The following is a 20,343-nucleotide window of genomic DNA, read 5'->3' as shown; positions in this document are numbered from 1 at the left end:
TAGTGTTGGAGCAGCTGGGTGCATCAGGATTTTGTGATGCCTGGAGAGTAATTCCCTTGGGATCTGGATGCCCTGCTGAGCTCTCATTGCTGTTGGCACTTCAAAGTGGGGATAAAGGGATGTGTTAAGTAGCAGCTTTAACCAAAAGGTTGTAAAACTGTGCTTAGGCCTTAAAGCTGAGGGAAGGAGAAATTAATCATGTTTATTTCTGTCTGTACTTGTTTATTTTTATCCATAAACTGGTTTCGAAGCACATGTTGCTGTGCTTCCTGCTGAGCTGCTCTCCAGAGGGAGCTCTCTGGGAGGCAGGTGCGTTCCTGAGCAGAGTTTGCACTTCCAGCTTTCAGAATATCTGAGGCTGGATGCTTCCATGCATTAAAAACAGAATCTGGAAAAGCCTCAAGACCGGTTTTGCCCATCTCTAGGTAACTAGGCAAAATTTTTTTCATTTATGAACATGAGCAGCTTCCTGTTGTGTGTGTGTGATGGAGGGAAAGGATCTAAAAACTCATTTAAAAATGTCTTGTTTTCATATCCCAGATGTGCTGTTAATGGTTTGGGCTCCTTGATGACGGCTCTCTGGTGAGTATGGGAAACACCTAAATATATGTATCTCTTTTTTTTTTCTTCCAGGTTCTCTTTGGAGTTGATATTCTAGTAGATTTCAGCTATGCAGACGATCAAGTGTGTAGTCGTGGGTGATGGTGCTGTTGGTAAAACCTGTCTCTTAATTTCTTATACAACAAATAAATTCCCATCGGAATATGTACCAACGGTAAGTGTGAGAAAGGTTCTTTGGTTGTGGTGGGGCAGGGCAGCATGAATTCCCTTCTGAACTAACCTTTATGGTGTGCATGCCCTGATACATGTTCTTACAACCTGCTTTCCTCTTGGAGACTGACTGATACAGCAGGGAAGGGTGACAGTCAGTCCCATGCCCTGCTGCTCCTTCCATAGCACCTGGCAGTGCTGGGGTGCCTTTCCTGTGCCTGCTCTGTTCTTGCTGCTTGACTGCTCTGCAGGATCTGCCTTCTCTTTGGGGGTTGATTCTGTGGGTGAGTTTAGCAGTGCAAACAACTGCAGATTGTGCCTGGTCTCCAGTTTGCACTCTCAGCTCCTGCAGCATCTTTGTTTTTAGGGAAAGGAGTTTCATGTTGCTAAAATAGCCAGTGACTACAGTTAACATTTTCTGAGGCTCCTTTTTCCTTTGCAAAGATCCGGAAGTGTAGTGAACTGTGGAGTGTGACTTCAGCTAAGCATTTGGATTTAGACTGTGCAGTCCCATCCATCTGTACTTCCAAACGTTTGCAAGCTTTGTGTGTAGTCCTTGACTATTTTTAGGTAACCTTTTGAGTTTCACAGGCTCAGTTTTCTGAAATACTGATTCCCTTGACTTATCTAAAGATCAAGTTGGGAGGAGTTTTGCTGCCTGTGAGGCATATGCACAATCTCTCTGTTAGAAAAGTGCTTTTCTCCTTAGTCTTGCATTTGCAAGATCAGTGTACTGCCACTGAGCTGGGTCAGGTTTTACTGAGGTTGCTGCAGGAGACTTGGACAGCTGGATGCTATTTTACTAGTTTTCTCTATTATGGGCCTGAAAAGTCCATACCATGTGGTGGTATGAAAAATTAATCACTAAAAATCCTTCTCACTTAACTAAAACTACAACATAAAGCAACTCAAAAGACCAGATAACTCATCTGAAAGACCAGATATCTCCTTTGAGATGCCAAGATAACTGTCTGAAAGCTCTTCTGGAATAGTTCTTCACAAAACTGTCCTCTCCTTGCAGAAAAGAGGTTGAAGTGAATGTCATCACCTCTTTTTGAGGTATTGGCTTTGTACACTGTCCATAGTCTTTCAACTTGCAAAATACGAGGTTTGTCTTGTGTAGGACAGGCTTCCACAGAACAAAAATGTTTGTCTTTAGCTGTAGATCAGGAGCTAAAAATGAAAGGACTCTCAAACCTCAGAGTAATAAGGCTGGATGCAGTGGCCACTGTTGGGAACCTGCTGGTTGTGCTGTGAGTGCAGAGATCAGCCTCTCTCGTGGGCTCTGTTATGGGCTGGTGAAGTGGCATTTGAAACGTGGTTTTTGTCATTCTCAAGTTTTCGAGTGGCGTCGACTGTCCTGCTGTGATGCTTCTAGGGCAGCCACATCCTGTGCTGAACCTGTGGGAGGCTGCTTGTCCTATTTAAGCTGTTCTTTATGGTCAAGACAAAATGCAGGCGGTCAGTGAGTTCAGCAATGAGTGTTTCTATACTTATCCCTTAAGGGAAATGACCCTCTATTATGTTGAAAAATGTTATAATCTTAAAATGTGTGTTTTGAACGCTTGGGAGTTTGTGTGCTGCCCTGCACGAGGTAGCACTGGCTGTAAATCTCTGCTAACAAGGAATATGAAAAAACCTACTCAAAAGTGAGTTGCCAGTAAGGTGTGTTCGAGGTGTCCTAAGGATTCTTTATAGTGCTTTTTAAATCTGCCCCATTTTTCTGGAATATTATTTACCTCTGAACTTCATGGTTTGAGGAACTTGCTGTTCTGGAGATACCAGAGGCCTATTCCTAATTCTGTGAATGGCCTGGAGGTGTATTTCAGACACTGGAAACTGATATGTAACCTCTGATATTCCAGCTAATGTTTCTAGTGGTAAATGGACAGAGAAATAGATACTGCTGTGTTTTTGCAGCAGTGTGACCAAAGCACGGATAGTGAACACATCAGTTCAGACCAATAGATTGGTTCTGTTCACTCGACTCTGTGTTTTGCAACCCTTTCTCTTTATGGCAGATATTTCCCAGTGGGAAAGCCTGAAAGTGTTACCTGGAGTTGGACACTTTCTTGGCTGTTCAGTAAGGCAAACCCAGTGCAGTGTGTGGAGGGTTGGGCTGTGGGTAATGGGGATGAGTGGTGAAGTGTCTTGCAGTGCTTTAAAATCTTGAATGCCAAGCCAAAGTAGTGTGAGAGGTGGATTTCTGCTTCTGGCTGATGTTCTGTGGATATGCAGTGGCCATAGTTGCTTTCTCAGTCACTTTGATTTGTGAGAAGTTGGAAAAATTAGGGTAGTGTCAGGTCTTGCTTTAACCAGGGCAGTCAGGTGGGAAGGAGACATCTGAACTCTGGGAAGTTGAGCTTTGAAGTGCTGTCTCACTGCTCTTACCTCAGTTTTTGGTGGTTTTTTTCAAGGACCTAAACTTTTGCTATAGCCCTGTTAATAGATGCATGTGACTGCTTATTTTCCACGTCCCTCCCTTCTCTCTTCCATGAAAGCTTTTGAGGTGGCTGCTGGCCTCTCTCATGTTGGGGGTGTGTTTCAGCTGTGGGAGCTGCTCAGGCTGCAGTTCTGTGTGAAGGCAGAACTCGCCCATCCTCATTTGGAGGAGTCCCTGTGCAGGGATGTGCAGGGGCAGATGGTGGGGTTTGGTTTTTCCTCAATGGGAAAGATCTTTTGCCAAAGGTAGTTTCTGCAGCACTGTCTGTTGTGGTTCTGAAGATAACATGGTTATTGGAATGAAGGATGCTGACCTCAGACAGTGCACTGCTGAGTGGGTGGGTGTTGGAGGTGAGTGTTTGGGTAGGCCCTGGTGCTCATTTGTGTTGTAAACAAGTTTACTGGGTGGTGCTGGCTTTGATCTGTGCAGCGGGTCTGCCCTGGGGGACAGCACTTTGTGCCAGGTGCTGTGCAGAGACAGTAGGACTTTGTCTCTGGAGCCAGACTCTCCCTTTAGATTGGGAGTGAATTTGACACAGGCTGATTTTTGACCAGTCCTTCAGAGATTGAGGATAAATCCCTGTTGAAAAGATGGACTTTTTTATGTTCAGAGAGGATTTGCTGCAGAGGATTTGGGTGCTGTGAGATGCAGCCCCATTGCTGTTACCCCTGAAGGGCAGGGCTGACATTCCTCCTCCTGTCCTTGTGGGGATGTGATTACTGTGTCACACCACGGGTGAAGGTGGGGATTTCTGTGGCAGTGTGGGAAACCTCTTTGTGGTAACAGGTAAGCACTGTTGTAGGTGTTTTGCTCAGTGGTTTTTACCATGTGTACCTCGTGTGCCTGTGCTTTAGTACCTCATGGAAGCAGCTGGAGTATCCCTATTCCAAATGGAATTGTTCTGTTTAGTGGTCATAGCACTGTAAACCTGATGGTTCTCTTGTCTTGTGCTCTGACAAGGTGATAGGATGATAGTTTGAGAGATGGCTTATTCACATCCTCTTAAATGTGTATTTCTTTTCTTGCCAGGTTTTTGATAACTACGCTGTCACAGTGATGATTGGAGGAGAGCCTTACACCCTGGGCCTCTTTGATACTGCAGGTGAGAAAACGAGTGCTTGTGTCATTGTACCTGCCCAAGATTTACCTGAGGTGATGTGCAACATGAAGACATACGGTTGGGGGTTTTTTTGTTGAGGTTTTTTTTAATGGAAGGGGAAAAATCTCTCTTGATTCTTCATTCCTGACCTTTTGAGAGTTGCTAAATTGAGTTTATTAAAAAAGAACCCAAAACGCAGCAACAAAAAACTCAAAGCAAAATAAGAAAACCTTCCACTTCTTTTAGAGCTGTTTTATTTTGTGACACCAGATGACAACTTTCAGACTTTACCTCTTATCTAGGTGATACATGAAAGATAAAGGTTTCCGTGTTTTTAAATGAAATTAAAGGAGAAATTTGTGTTGAATAAAATGTGGATTGTATGTGGGTTTTGTTTAGTAAATAGCCATTTTTTTAACCAGATGTCAAGACAGAATTACTAACATTAGAATGTCTTAAATGTGCGTGTGTTTCTGCATCCTTAACATGGATGAAATCAGGGTGTGGATTTCCTAAGCCCTCTCACTATGTGCTTTTTAGAATTAAAAATCTGCTGACCTCTTGTTTAAGCTGTGTTTCAGTTTCTGGCTGGAGAAACATGCAGTGATTAAACAACTACATACTGCTTTGAGTGTGTGAAAAGTTACCAAGAAAGGGTAGAAACTGGTTCAGCTGCTGGGTACCCAGTCCCCACCACATAATAATACCAAAGTGGTGTGGCAGCAACTGGTGTTGCAAACCCTTCTTCAAAAGAGTCCTTCTAGGGACCTTAGTTCATAAGCTATCACCTAAAATTGTCCTGATAGAATTTAATCTGTTTCCAGCTGTGTTCTTAAATGCATTGTTAGTGTCTAATTTGATTAAGGAAACAATCTTAGGTTTCCAGTTAAACCCTGTAGCTGTTAAGGAAACTTTCTTGTCCCACCATCCAGGAGCCACTGTGGCAGTCACACTCCACCACCTGGGCTGGGACTTTGCAGCAGCAGCTCCAGTGACCTGATGGGGCCTTGCTTGACTCCCTACACACCCCACACTCACACAGTCAGACAGGGTTTCCTTACTGGCTCAGCCTCAGGTTCCCCAGAGATGTCTCAGAAGTCCAGATCTTTAAAATAATTTAATCATGGTGCAAAACCAAAGTAACAGCTCCAGCTCGTGCCTCTGAGGAGGGACCCTGAACAAAGCAAACCCTGGGCTTTTATATCCCTTACAGCCTGTGTGCAAAAGTCTGGGGTCTTCCAGCTGAGTCCTTGGCTCCTGCTGTGTCCTGAATGTCTGGTCACCTGTCTGCTTCACTTAGCTCTTTGTGTTCTCCTCCCAAAATGTGACCTATGTCCCTATGATTGCAGGCTCCCCTAGTTCATGGATAAAGAGTTAGGTGGAGAAGAGAGGTTCCTTCCTGACACGTGTGGGCTCGCTGTAGGGGCCTGTGCTCTGCTGGGTCTCAGCTGCAGCATTCTGTGGTCCCTGTGTTGGGTCCTTCCCTGCCTGTTTTCCTGCTGAGGGTTCAGACCTCTGAGAAGTGGTGTGTGTGTAGATGTGCACATTCACATGCTATCAACATGAGTAGTGACCCAGCTCGTAATTCTGACAAGTTACCAAGGGACTTCAGTGCATGTGGGCGACTCTGTGCACTTGTGAATGTAAAGGCTTCCCCTTTCAGAGCTGGACTGCTGAGGGGGAAGCATTTGTTCTTAATGGCTGCTTGCTTTTTGCTAAGTAGTAGCCAGCCCAAGTGACAGAATTCAGCAGCGGATGAAACGTTCATTGCTAGTTGTCAAATAAAAAAACAAGTCTTTTTAACCTTGTGCTTGGAAGACAAAGCTTTTGGGAGTAGTCTGTTAATTGCAACAAGATATTTGAGATTTAGAGTAGATGCTAGGAAGAAATTCTTCCCTGTGAGGGTGGTGAGGCCCTGGCACAGAGAAGCTGTGGCTGCTCCATCCCTGGAATTGTTCAAGGCCGGGTTGGATGGAGCTTGTAGCAGTTGGGATAGTTAAAGGTGTCCCTGCCCTTGGCAGGGGGTTAGAATGAGATGAGCTTCAAGGTCCTTTCCATCCCAAAACATTCTGTGACAATGATTCTGGTCAGTGCTTACTCCTCTGTGTCCAGCCAAGCATGGTGGCTGTAACAGGCTCTCTACATCTCCATTTTCAAAGTGTAGAGCTTCCTCCATTGAGGTGTCCCAGGTGTTGCATTGGCTCCTTCAGGATCTTGGAAGTGTTTGTCCTGTAAGATGAGCGAGAGAGCATCAGCTGGAACCTGAGACATTTTAAACAAGTATTTCGGATTTGGTTGCCAAAAAGTGCAGCAGCTTCAGTGCCAGATTTGCTTTCTAAAAGCAGATTGCTGCTGAATTGGGCAGGAGGAGGTTTAAGAATGAGCTCAGGGAGAGTGAGGCTGGTGGGTCAGTGCTAATGGTGCCCTGCAGGGACTGCCTGCCCTCTAAGGACTCCAAGGGAAGAGCATGGCTTCCTCCAAAACACAGCCTGTGCAGGGACTTTGGTGAGATTTTAGAGGAATACTGCTGGGTGGCCTGATCAGAGTCGTGTACCAGCAGCATTCTCTGCCTGGGGACGCTTCACAGCATAAGTCATAACATTTTCGTGAACAAAACTGTTTTTGGGTTTTTTTTCCCCCTCCTTCAAACAGCAGGTTTTTTTGCAGGGTAATGAAATTTGATGGCATAATCCTTGTATGGAATGGACTAGGTGCAGAAGACCTCATCTATTACCCGATCCATGTTCTGCAACTTTTCTTCATAATTGAGGAAAGTGTTATGCAGTCTGAGGGTGTTTGATCTAAAAATGTATCGGAGACTTCCCACCTTGCCTGTGACTTTCAGCAGCTCACTGTTACATAGCAACTGAATGAATTCTGGATTTGAAAACTGGGATCTCCAAATGTTTGGGTTCAGGGTATGCTTGGTTCTTTGCTTAAGAGTTAGGATTAGTCATAGAAATGTTATTATGCTGGAACTTGCATTCTAATCCACTGTAAAGGGCAGTATTTTATTGTCTGTATCTAATGCTGTGTTAATTTTCTCCTCTGTAGGTCAGGAAGACTATGATAGATTACGACCCCTCAGCTATCCACAGACAGATGTATTTCTGGTCTGTTTTTCAGTGGTGTCTCCTTCTTCATTTGAAAATGTGAAAGAAAAGGTTGGTTGAACTTTGCCTGAAAGAGCTGCTGAAATGTCAGGTGGTTATCACGGGCGGTTAATAACAAATGCTGTGTCTCCTCTGTCTTTAGTGGGTACCTGAAATTACTCACCACTGTCCAAAGACTCCTTTCCTGCTTGTTGGGACCCAGATTGATCTAAGAGATGATCCCTCAACAATTGAGAAACTTGCCAAGAACAAGCAGAAGCCCATAACCCCAGAGACGGCTGAAAAGCTGGCCCGGGACCTGAAGGCCGTCAAATACGTGGAATGCTCTGCGCTTACGCAGGTGAGGGTTGGTCTTTGACCATTTTTGCTTGCTTTTTTTTTTTTTTACAGTTCCAGGGAAAAACAGCTCCAAGTGGATGTGAAAGGGTATAAGTTCTGTTTCTGCTGTTGACACTGTAGCTTTCTCTTTGTCTCGTTGTTCCAAGGCACAGGAGTTGGCAGTGGTACAAAGAAAATCAGCCTGTGAGGATTAGGCCTAGTGTAGAGGAGTGATGGAGGAGAATGTGCTTGCTGTGTTTGCTTCTGTCTGGAGAAGAATAACTATTGAAAGCTTAGAAGGTGCGTTACAGACAATAATTGGGTTAGGGCACAGTGTGCAGCTCACTACTGAAGAGAGCAGGCAAAGGAAAAAAAAAAAAGCCTCTCAGAAAAGTTAATTCTGGTACCTGTAAGACTGAAAGCCTTCATGGTCTAGAGCTGCTTTGTCTTCTTATGCAGCTGGTGGTGAGCTGTTTCCTGTGCCCGCCTTTAGATGGAAGTTCTTTGAAACAGAAAAGAAAAATGAGATAGTTCTTAAGACATAAACATGAAGTGTGAACTAACTTGTGAATGCGAGTCTAAAGGCAACTAAAATAGCTGATTTGAGGCCAGGAAACGTGATTACCCTTTCCCTTTAAATTAGGAATACTAGGGTGGGAGCCATTTTCTGGCTAGTTGGCCTCTTGCCTTGACTTTGTGTGCCTACACTTGGAGAATTGACTACCACTCTTTAACAACTTCCTTAATGCTACTCTGTAAAGAATTTGTCACTGCCTGATGTGCACGGAACCAGGGGTGCACAGTATCAAACCCCTCCCTCCGGTGATGTTGTGCATTCATTTCCTTGAGCACAAAACTTTATTGCAGACCTTGTCAAAGCCTGAAGTTTTATTTGTCTTGCCCCTTTTGCCCAGATTGCATGTTGGCTCTTCCATTTGGGATCCGGAGGCTTTTTTTTGTAACAAAGCTTTGCCTGAGTGTTTGCTGCAAATGCAGCAGCTGTGCTGGAGTTGTGCAGGACAGTGGCACTAGAGGTGGTGTGGCAAGGTATGCTGTGGTTCATCCTGGGAATCCCTCATCTAAAGGTGGTCTTGGCTGTGCTTCCTTACCACCCACAGGCAAGCTGAGGGTTATTTGTGCTTGAGCTGTAATTCTCTTAGATCTGTTCAGCCCCAAAATACTGTTTTAGATGGTGTCTGGCACACCCTGAATGCTGCTGTTAACTAGGCTGTAGAAGCTGATAGTTGGATAAATACCTGCCAGGGCCATTGTCCTGTACTGCTCACTGAGACCCTTTCCCCTTTTAGACTTGCCTTGTATAGTCTGCTCAAATTGCATGGAAACACTTAGAATTACCAGAGCAAGAGCTGATATGATGAAAAATGTCAGTGTTTATCCATTTTTTCTATTTCCAGATAGACTTATCTGTCTCTGTTGCAGTGAAATGCTTTATGCACTTGGAAGCTCAGCCTGAATTTCTTCCAGAGCGTTAGTGCTTGTATTATACCCATTGATGGTTTTAGGAGTCAGGAGTGACCTGGGAGGAGGGTTCAGAAGCCTTCTCACTTGGAGGACTAGTTGGTTTGCATCTGCTCCATTCTTCTTCCTTTATTTGTGGTTGACTCCCCTCACAAAACACCTTTTCCCTGGCTCTGTCAGCAGTTATCTGGCAAACAGCAGTGTAGCTGATCTGTGAAGGTGGTGTGGAGCTCCTGCAGTGATCTCACTGGCAGCTTGCTGAACACAGGAGCCAGCTGCTTTCCTGGCCAGGAGGATTGTTTTCCTCCCTGCAAGGCAATGCAGTAGGAGCTGGTTTCAACTAAAGTGAGACTCAGTTGGATATTTAGTCTCTCTTTACCTTGGCTGCTATCTGTATGGTTCACCTCAGCAGTCCAGGGTGGTTTTTTCCTTCCCAACTAATTTACAAATGACTGACACCACAGTAGCAAGTAATCACAGAATCATGGAGCTAGCACGTTTTTGTACTAGGTCAATCATGAGAGGCTGAGTTTCTGAGTCTTTTCTGTACAGACAGAATATCTGGTCCCTGAGTTTGCATGTGTGCTGTACTGGGGAGCTGGTTTTATCCCCCTTTCCTCAGGTTGGGGAACCCGTTTTTGTGATGAAGGCATTTTCAGTGTCCCTCTCCAACCTTTCTCTACCAAATAATGCCCAGTGCCACTGTGATGAGTGGATAAGGCTTTGCTGTTAACAAAGGGTGACTGACAAACAGATTGCAACTGCAGTGATAGTTGCTTCTGTTATGCTGAAGAGTTAAATGTCTGAGTGGACTTTCTAAAGCCCAGTGCTAGTACCTAACACCAGGGAGAGTGCTGAATTCAGTTCTTTTTCCCCCTGGGTGCTGGGTTGACAGTTTTGACATAACTTTACAAAGTGCCTTAAGCTGCCCATGAATGGAGGGAGTAAAGGAAGCCCAGTCTCAGCTTGTTCCCAGTGCAGCACAGGAGCCATGACTTTAACAGGTGTATGGGCCTGTGTGTCTGTGGTCTTGAGCACAGTTCCTTTCATGTTGTTACTCTTGGTCATCCAGGCTTTTAACTCTGGTCCTATTTTCACAACAGTTTTGCTCCTATCTCTTTTTACTCCTCTTCATGTTTTTGCTAGGTCCTTCAAAACAAATCCCAAATTCTGGGCTCCTGAACAAATTTCTCCCATGCAGTAGGAAAATAGAAGAGAAGTCCCTGAGTAGGAGAATTATGGAAGGTTGTTTTCTTGATTCTTGCCTTGCCTGGGTTCTTAATCTGTCTAACAGTACACTATTGAGTTTATGCTACAGCCTTCTTCTCGCAGAGAAAGGAAATCTAATTAGTACACAGACTTCAGAGGCGTTATTTATCTGAAGTCTTTAGCTCTTTTGTCAGCCTGGGTTGCAACTCATTTTAAAAACAGAAAAAGTTGCTGGGGAGGATGTACAGGATGTACACTGTAGTTTCCTTAAACAAGATTATACATACAAGTATAATCTTGTATGTAACGTGACGGCCTCAAATGCTTCCAGATGGAACTGCCTTAGAGCTCTCCCGTGTATGTGCTTCAGTAAAACAAGATTAAAGTCTTTCTAAAAGGGATATATCCAGTATAACCTGCGAGGGAGAAACCAGTTACATCTGAATGATCCTGAAAAAAAGAAAGTCTAAATTTTGCACAGACTGCAGTTGTTTACAGGATTTAATTGAAGCTTTTCTGTTTGCCTTTAGCTGTCATAAGGCAGTTCTCCTGAATTTATGAAGGTTGCACTCACGACAGTAGATTTAGGCGAGTCCAGTTAGCCTAAACTGAGCCAGGTTTTCCTTGTGGTGTGGTGTGTAACTTGGCAGAGCTGTGTGGGAGCGGTAACACCCTGCAGAGTTCCTGTTGTGCTTCCAGCAAACGCAGCGCATGCTCCGTGCTCCGGTGTAACCCCTGCAGAGTCCTGCAGCTCTGGCACTGCTTGTCTGCTGGTGGATCCCAGTTGTTCCAGTCGTGATGCTGTTTCTGTCCTCCCGTGGTTATACTTGCTTTGGAAACTAAACTGAATAACTGAAATGCATTATTTCCATGCTGGCTCCCGGTGTCAGAGTAGCACTGGTAAGGTATTGCATCACTTCTAAAGACTGGGAGTTACTGACTGCCAGTGACGATGGCTTACCAGGGAGGTCCTGCTTCCATCCCAGGTTGTGTGTTCCCAGCCATCTCGAGACCTTCAGTTATTCAGGGGCTGAATTCACAAAGCAGGAGTTGTTTGGAGCCTTTGCTCTGGACCAGCTGCCACTGGGGGAGTTGGGAGCAGTAGTCCATGCATCCGAGGTGCTCACTTACCCACAGTGGGGGATTACAAAAGGTTTAGCTGATCTTTTGGGTCCCTGTGGTGGGGCAAGCTGCTCTCCACTCCATTTACTCCCCTGTAAACTCCCTCAGTGTACGTACAGCAGTGGAGTGGAAACTACCACCCGTTGTGTGGCTCCCACCCCCATGTTATTGCTGTGTTTGTGCCTCTGCCCTTCTGAGTGTTTTGTCTGACCTTGTCTGTCAAATGTTCTGTCTGTCTCTGTCATTGACTTATGGGTCATCTAAATGAGATTTCGTCCTGGGATCTACTTTGTTTTTTTACAAAGTAAATCTGTTTACTGCCTCTGTGAATTCAGCCTGCTCTATCCTGAATGCTCTTTGTATCTGCTTGTTTTTCTCTAATCCTCTAACCTGGCTGCTGTTTTTTCTCCTCCCCTCTGTCTTGTAGAGAGGTCTGAAGAATGTGTTTGATGAGGCTATCCTAGCTGCCCTCGAGCCTCCGGAAACTCAGCCCAAAAGGAAGTGCTGTATATTCTAAACTTTCTTCTTCCCCTCTTGCTGCTGCTTCCTCTGTCCCACTACTGTAGAAACGTGGTTAAAAAATGAATCAAACCACCTTGATTGAAAGCTGTTGTGCCTGCTTACCATCTTAGAGCAACCTCTGTATTAGCCCTTGGACTGAAAAACAGTACTTGAGATCTTTAGTAAAACGTTGTGACTGTGGAACACGAACTGGACTCGCTTAACTCCCTGCTGCTTGGGTTGCCAGATGTGACTAGCTTTATAATTCAGGCTGTTGGGGGAAAGGATTTGGTTACATTGTTATTTAAAGAAAGATCAAAAGAATAAGAGATGATGTTTGATCTTCCTGAATCCAACTGGAAGAAACAATGCGTGTGTTTTCAATTTCTACTTGTGAACTTGTAAACTGTATTTGCATGACAAAAGTACCTGAACCGGTGATCTGCAAGTGATGCTGTAACGTGAAGGGTTTTCTGGTTCTCCTGTGTGCAGTGAGATGTTTTTCTGTTGCTGTTGCTTTGGCTGTCTGTGCTATAGTGGAGTATTTGTCAGTCCTTGGGGGGAAGGAAATATCAATGTACTTGCGACTGCTTTATGAACTGTTAAAATTCTTGCTTTCACTAACATGGTAGAGCTCTTCATTTCAATAATAGATCCTTAAAGCCTGTTACTGTAAGATGTAAAGCTGCTGCTTACTATCGTGCTTCTGATTTTTATTGTTTTAAGGAGAAAACATCAATTGTAGCTTGTCTTTAAATTTTGAAATTAAAAATTGCAGTTGTTTGTATAAATGACTGATGAAGCTTTATTCGAATTGCATCTCCTGGCTCCAGTTTAATCCTTAATGCAGTGTATGGTACCTCTGTGTACTCCTCCCAGCTCAACTTCTCTGCTACCATGGCAGCTTCTGGGCTCTGCCTGGCTGCTTCTAACCCTGGGATGTTTAGGGCTGGATGCCCAACGAGAGCGTGTGCTGGACCTGGTTATCATTGCATGCTTGCCTTGTCTCTCCTCCCCTGACACACGGGTCGGGTGTCTGCTGTGCCAAGCGTGCTCCAGGTAGAGCTCTTCCATCTGAATGCAGCACTTTCTGCTTTGTCATTAGCATGTGAAATGTGTGAGTAGCCAGTTAATCATAAAAATTGCCTTAAGGAAATGACTTTGGTGCGTGTGTTTTGCTTGGTGTGAAGTACACTGGTCTGCTCTCAGAGGATTTGTGTTCCTGTTCCCAAAATGAGGTGCTGTGCTCGGGAGCTGCCAGGCACAGCAAAGGCAGCTCGGACGGAGCCTCGCTGGGCGGGCAGGCTCTGAGAGCTGTGGATGGCAAACCTCCATCTGTCTGAAGAGGGGTGTGGCTGCCACTTGGCTTTCTGGGGTTTTTGTTTGTGTGAAAACTCAAAAATGAGACTGGCCCTTTTCTCTCTTTGCCCCTTTTCAGAAAGGCCTAAAGAATGTATTTGACGAAGCGATATTGGCTGCCCTGGAGCCCCCGGAGCCGAAGAAGACTCGCAGGTGTGTGCTGCTATGAACGTCCCTCCACTGCCCCTTCTGCAAAGCTGGTGTTTGATGTCACATTAAAAGCAATGTTTAAATCAAACTAAAGATACAAATTCTAAAATTTGTTTTTGCAATAATGACAAATGCCCTGCACTCCCATCTCCCCCACACAATCCCTGTGTGAGATGAGAATGTTAGTGTTTATTCCCCAGTGCCCCCTCAATTCAGTTAAACTAGTTAATTTTGAGTAACTATGTATTATCAGAAAACACTGATCAGTACTAGTTTTTTATTTTGTTTATTGTTTCTAATTTTTTTTTTGTTTAACATCAAGGCATGCTCAATGACTTTTTCTGTAACAGACTAATTTTAGGCTGTTTTACTGAAGCCTTGCCCCTTAAGCCAGTCTGGCAAGACTTAGTTCTGGTTTCAATACCTTGTAGGGCTGTTCTGCAGTCAGTCAGCAGCCTGGGTGTGAGCAGACTTTAGTCAGGAAAGCAAAATGTCCCAAGCTGGTGCTTCTCTAAGAAGGAGTGCAGAAAATGCATCTCCTCTGAAGTTGCCTTGTATCTTTTTCCACTGGCTTTTTACTGTGCAGGTCATAAATTTCTACCCCATCCTCTAAATTATGAAGCCTTAGGAATAGGAGAACCATTTTCTCTGGATGCACCATCAGACTTGAAACTAACTTGCCAGTGTCTCGCTTAATCTTTGCCATCATAAGCTTTTGGCTCGTGATGAAGAAATAACTGCACCTTTGGAAGCATGCCTAGCTGGATCAGTTGGCTTTTAACAAATCCATCTTCTGCCAATCCTTAATTGTTAGAGAAATGCTTACCATGATCTGCACAGACACTGCTGCTTGGACACCCTGAGGGGGACCCAGGGTATGCAGCGATGGGTTTTGGAGCTGGCTCTGATGGTGCATCTCTTGCTGGATGGCTTGGCATCCTTCAGGGAGGGGTGGAAAGACAGACCTGTGTCAGTCAGAAGGAACTGCAGGGAGGGGCTTCTGGTGTTTAGTGTGGCACCATAGCGGGACCAGTTAATGGAACCCCTTTTCCTGCAACCTGAACCTGTAAGATGGACTCCAGCCCCTGAGGATCATGTGCAGGGTCTGTATGCAGACCAACTGCAGTGTCGTAAGGATTTTACCAAATATGTATTTTGGCCTGCAAATTCAAAGTTTTTTAAGACTTAGTGAATCTTCTCCATCTTCCAAAATTCCAATTTCTTGTAGACTCATTAGTGTTGAACCAATGCTTTTTCATGTCTAAGTTCTTTGTATATGCATTCTTTTCAGATGTATTAAACATAAAGTATCTTCACAAGCCTGCCTGAGGGTAGTTATTTCCTTTACCTTTCTCTTCTGAGTGTGAAGGACTTGTAAATAATGGCTTTTATCCCCTGTGAGCCTCACTCTCCTTCTTGTGAGCTAGCTTGGGTCTTTCCTTAATGTTTAATCTTACTTCTGGCCTCAGTCCTGTCAAGATTGCTCTAATCTTTGATGTGACATCTTTGCTGTCAGGTCTAGTTCTGAAGAGAGGGCTGGGTAGCTCTTAGTGAAAGGAATACTCAGTGTGCATGCTCCCAAAATAGTAAAAGTTGGCTTTTGGGCCTTATTGGGCTCCTGCATCTCTTCTGTCAAGAAGTTCCCTGTTGTTCCCTGCTCGTGGGCAGATAGCAGAAACCCTGAAGGAACAAATGACATCATACCTACCCCGAAACATAAAGGGCTTTATTACACCTTTTTGTTAATGCTCCAAAGGAACAGTGAAATCTTACACTGTTGATAAATAGTTGTTAATAACTTGTATTAGTTATTAAAAGACATTCCAAAGAGCGTCATTAAAGGTCACTTTTATTTTAAGAAGCTGATTTGAGGGTGCTGTAATCCCAAAGCTTAGTGTAAAATGTGTGGTGGTGATTAGTGCTGCTGTTTAACTTTGCAGTTCAGTTTTTAGTTGCTGTTTTCTGTGGGGAGGCTTGGCCTGAGCCCTGGGGCTCCTGGTGAAGGTTCTGCTGGTACTTGTTGGTGACAGTTTTGGTGGCTTGTCTGTGTGCTTACAGCAGGCTGTAACAGGCTTCTGCACCTTCTGACAGCTAATCCAGTGTGCTGTTGTCAGTGGAGTTGAAATATGGAAATCGAGGACTATCAGCTAAATAGGGAAGTGGTTAATGTGGAGACAAGTCCTGCCTCTTGTAGGGGACATACTTGCATCTGAAATCCAAACCATGAGGCTGGACTCCAAGGTTGATTACTGCTGGGAAGAGTGTTCCAGGGAAGCAATTGCTTTTCTGAGTCAGGAGATAACTTTAAGCACAACTTTTGCTCAGTCCCTCCCTTGCTGAATTAGTTAATATGTGGAAGTTTCCCACTGTGTATAAGCTGATTCAGCTAATCCTGCTATTTCAGTAGCTTCTGGTGCAGGCATGGACTCTGCATGGCTGCTGTGACTCAGACTGGTGCTAAGATTGTACTAAACTGGTGGCTGTTTTTTCTTTCCAAGCTTTCCCGTGCTGTGCCATCAGGAACATGTTGGAGTCATGAGCTTTTTCTTGCTCTCGCTTGCCTGTTTCCCTGTGGGGCAACGGAAAACTATGGAAGAAATGGTGCTGTTGAAAGCAGATGCAGTGATGGTCATCTTTTCTGAAGTGTTTGGGAGATCAGTGAGACAGGATGAGCTCTGCAGCTTTCCCAGGAGACAGCTCCTTTGCTCAGCTGTGTCCTTCACTCCTCTCCTCCCTCTCCTTCCCAGTAATTTGCTGGTTCTTGCTCTCAATGCTGGGCATTATACTTAGTGAGGTGTGGCCCTAATTGAAAAATGGGGAGGGTATGATGGGCACATTTGATAAGACCTCTGAGAGAAGAGCTTTTGGGAGCAACTGTACAACTGAGTCACCCAGGCTCCTGAGCAATTGGTTCCATGGCATTGCCCAAACTGTTGTACATCACCAGGTGCCTGAAGGGCTTTCCAAGCAGTCCCACCTGGGATAATCTCCTTTGTGCTTCACTGCCTGGGTTACATGTGTCTGCCCTTCTGTCCTGAGGGGCTCCCAGAAGGGAGATCTGACAGGGTGCAGCTACTTTAGTGTTACATCAGATCGACGTCCGAATCTCCCGAGTTGTCTGTCCTTTACGTGCTCTATTTCACATCCCAGAGTGGTTTTGGAGTGTGCTGGTGGGTGGGTAAAATGTAAATGGGTATTGCCCTCCAGCAGTGAATGGAGTTTGGGTCACTGGGGCCAAGCTGGAGGGAGTTTGAAGGGCCCCAAAATCTCAGTGTTGCTGCTGGGGTGGTTTCACTTGGCAGACCTGCTCCTGCCACTTGCTGCTGTACACAGCTAAAAACAGACTGATGATTTTGGTGTGTTCCCAAGAGGCAGCAGTGTCTGCTGGTACTTGGCCTCAGTCTTGGTTTGCAGCTGGCAGCAGCTGCCTCCTTTTAAAACCAGACTGAGTAGGACTTGCAAGAGCATTGTCAGCACTGCCCCACCCAGCCCTCCTGCTGCCCTGGCTGAGGTGAGCCAGCCTCTCTCTCCCTGTGCAGCTCTTTCCTGTGGGGTGCTTCTGGGGCACTGTGCTGGGGAGGTGTGTTGCTTTGCTTTCTCTGGCTGCCCACACTCTGCTTCCTCTGAGAAACATTCCTCACTATTGTTCCTCTTCAACCCCTGGGCTCCTGTCCGAGGAGTGCAAGTCACCATTTGGGTGCCCAGAGACCTTCCTGCTGCTGAGCAGTAAAACAAACAGAAGATCAAGCATGGAAGAGGAAATTACCGCTTCAAAAACTTAAAGAATTAAAAATAATCCTGAGGTGATTAAACTATGAATAAACTGGTTCTAGGTGGTGAAAGAAGCAGACCCCTCCTTCTGGCAGTGCATTTCTGCTGGTTTTGTCACCTCAGTCCCAGTGGTGATCTGTCCCTTTCAAGGGCTGAATCAGTTCCTGAAACTGAGTCTGGGAAAAAAGAAACTGTGAGCCAGGAGTTGGCTGGAGCTTTCTGTGAACTCCTGACCTAAATGACTTGTCCAGGATTGCTCAAGAAACTGGTAGTTGGGCCCAGGCTGGAGCTCAACAAGGAGGTTATCTCACCTAGAGATCTGCTGCCCTGCCATAAACACTGGCAAGTCCAGAGCCTCCTCCCTCCTCTTCCCTTGGAAGCTGGTGCTAACTGACCAACTCCTCACTATAGTGAGGTGAGATAAAAATACCATTTATTGTGGGCTAAGACCAGGACAAAAGCCTGGAAACAAAAGGAATTGGCTGTAGCTCAGGTGGAGGAGTGTGAATGAGAGGCGAGGGAACTCCTGATCTGTATCAGGGCTCCTCTGATTTTGGGGGCTCTCTTGGGTATAGATTCTGTATTTATTAAGACCCAGCCTGATGCTGCTGCCCTCTGCCTACTTCTCAGCTTTGGCAGAGGTTCAGAGTAACCAAGGGGGGTGTATTTGTTTGATCACCCCCAATCTAGTGGTCCCTGGCAATTAGTAAACTTTTCCTTACCACAAGGAGGTTTTCAGCTTGAATTGTCAAGGTGAGCTCTGAGAGCTGAGGAGCAGATGGGCACAGACCCTGTGCAGCGTGTGCTGTCAGGCACTGCTTGGCAGCACAAGAGGGCTTCCCTGAAGCATGAACAGGCAGCTCCTCTCACCTGGAGGGCAGAGAATGTTTGCTGGGGTGTCTTTCCAGTTCCTGCGGGGCAGGAGGTGTGAAAGGGGAATGCTCAGCAATGGAATATTCACCGTGTCTGCACTAGCCTGTGGTGCATTTCCAGCTGCCCTCTGGTGGTTTAGGACAGAAGGGCTGAGATTGGAATTTGGCCCGAGTTCCTGACGTCACCTGCTCGTGAGAGCCTCCGCTGCCAACGGGATCTTCTGGAGCTGAGCCACCCTGGGAGTGGGACACGAAGGGCTTGATTCCAGCAGCCCCCCGGGTCTCCAGGGTGACCTGCAGTGGTGCCTGGGTCATGGGTGCTGCTGATAAACCTGGATGAGGCACTAAAGGAGTTGACTGCAAGGGTTACACTGGTTGGTTTCCACATGGGAGGTGGCTGGATGTTCCAGGGCGAGGTGATGAAGTCCTGGAACAGGAAAACACAGACTGAAGTCCCTACAGCAGCTTCTTCCTGAGCTCTGGTGAGAAATGGGCTTGAGCTCCAAAGCACAGGTTTGTTATCACCTTTAATCTTGCCATCAGTATTTGTGCTGGGATATACCACATAAAATTAAACCAGTTATGTACTGAGTTCCTGACCTTTAGACTTGATGCATGTGTGAAAATGCTTCTGTCAGTTTTGAATTTCCAGCTTTTCCTTGGTTGTGAAGAAATCAGGACCCTGCTGAGGGTTGTGTAGGGCAGCCTGTAGTTACTGCCTGCACACATGGGGAGTGTTTTTACATCTGCTCACCCCCCTGTGCCTCTCAACCTGGAGAAGTGCCCATGTGAATGATGTGTTAAGAGTGTGAGGAAAAAGCCTAAACCCCACGGTACAAGGGGTGTACCAGTCCTGTCAGCACAGTCCCTGAAGACACTGGCTGGAGTTGGACACATCATGCAGGTTTGTGTGCTTGCTCCTGCTGGGTGATCCCAGACCTGTCTGCCCGTGGTCTGGTGGGCAGTTGTTTCCCTGGGAGCAGCTACAGCAAGGTGAGCTGTGCCAGAACATGGGACATCCACGGGACAAATGGATAGTCCAGCTCCTCTTTGCTCTGGATAAAAGTGGCTTCTGCACAAGTCTGGGCCACTGATGACCTGCCAATGCTCAGTGTGTGTGGGAGAATCAGCATCTGCTATTTTGGAGTGATGTGACTGCATGGGGAGGGGAGAGGAATTTTCATGTTCCCACAGAGGGGATCAGTTGGTTACTTTATCCAACATCCAGCTCTGGAGGGATGGGGGCATTAGAAGTGGAGTGCTGCATACGTTTTCTGTGAATTCATCACAACACCTAAGTCTGGGCTGCTGCCCCTCATACAGCCCCTCCCTGTGCTCCCAGTGCCATGGGTACGGGGAGGGAGCTCACCCAGGAGAAAGGCAGCTCATGGCCCTTCCTTCAGACTGGAGCAGAGGTCCATCAGTGCTGGTCACTTTTCAAACATCACCTCCTAAGGGCACAGGAGCAACAATTCCCAAATGCTGGAAGTCAAGCAGGTGAGGCAGAAGGCTGGCTTGGCTGAGCAGGGATCTTCTCTTGGCAATAAGGCAAAAAAGGAAGGTGTGTGCCCAGTGGAAGCAGGGTTAGGTGACATGGGAAGAATTCAGAGATGCTGCTTGTCCCTGTAGGGAGAAAATTTGTGTGGGCAAAGCTCAGGTGGAGTTGGAGCTGCCAGAACTGTGGGGAACAATAAAAAGAGTTTTTTCAGATACATTAAAGGCAAAAGGCAGTAGGTTCCCTTGCCAGATGCTGTGGCAGCTGTGAAGTAGGGTGAGTATCTTTCCCCCTCCTTCACGATGTTCTGCTGGTTTGAAGGCATTTCTCTTCTCCTTCCTATCAGGTGGGAGCCTTCAAAAAGCCCTGCCCTCCTTCTCTGTGGCTAGCCCTGCCTTGAGACATCTGTTTCCCAAATTTCCTCCCTCCCACCTTTCACAGCTGGGCATCCAAGGGGAACTGGAGATGCCAGCGCAGTTCTCCGTGCTTCCCAGAGCTTGCAGCGGTGTGGGCTCCTCCTTCTTGATGGTTTTTCTGAGTTGTTTGCTGTCTGTCACCTGCCTGTCTCCATTCTGGGCTGTGGACCTTCCTTACATCCCAGGGTCAAGTGTGGGGTGAGAAGCAATTCCTTTTAAATGCAG

General features: G+C 46.0%; 1 protein-coding gene across 2 annotated transcripts; it reads left to right on the top strand.

Annotated features, from left to right (window-relative positions):
• The first annotated feature begins 596 nt into the window (after positions 1-596).
• On the top strand, positions 597-14,883 carry CDC42 (cell division cycle 42). 2 transcript variants are annotated; one of them, XM_027702853.1, is made up of 5 exons: positions 597-775; positions 4,244-4,316; positions 7,368-7,477; positions 7,569-7,766; positions 11,982-13,134. In XM_027702853.1, exons 1-5 carry the CDS (start codon positions 671-673, stop codon positions 12,069-12,071), a joined length of 576 nt encoding a protein of 191 aa, XP_027558654.1. In that variant the 5' UTR covers positions 597-670; the 3' UTR covers positions 12,072-13,134. The 2 variants fall into 2 exon arrangements, with proteins under 2 accessions (XP_027558654.1, XP_027558653.1); XM_027702852.1 differs by lacking the exon at positions 11,982-13,134 and adding an exon at positions 13,494-14,883 and having other exon boundaries at positions 600-775.
• Positions 14,884-20,343: the final 5,460 nt, after the last annotated feature.

Source organism: Neopelma chrysocephalum, unplaced genomic scaffold (assembly GCF_003984885.1).
Source record: "Neopelma chrysocephalum unplaced genomic scaffold, ASM398488v2 Primary Assembly neopelma1_200, whole genome shotgun sequence".
NCBI classification, from domain to species: Eukaryota; Metazoa; Chordata; class Aves; order Passeriformes; family Pipridae; genus Neopelma; species Neopelma chrysocephalum.
Note: the sequence above shows the minus strand (reverse complement) of the source record. Positions and strands in the feature narration are given on the sequence as shown.

What these genes read in the sequence shown, in the direction of transcription:
- CDC42 (XM_027702852.1), top strand. Translation starts at nt 671, where the DNA reads ATGCAGACGATCAAGTGTGTAGTCGTGGGTGATGGTGCTGTTGGTAAA. An exon ending in CATCGGAATATGTACCAACG is followed by an intron (nt 776 to 4,243) that starts GTAAGTGTGAGA and finishes TTTTCTTGCCAG; the next exon opens with GTTTTTGATAACTACGCTGT. An exon ending in AATGCTCTGCGCTTACGCAG is followed by an intron (nt 7,767 to 13,493) that starts GTGAGGGTTGGT and finishes GCCCCTTTTCAG; the next exon opens with AAAGGCCTAAAGAATGTATT.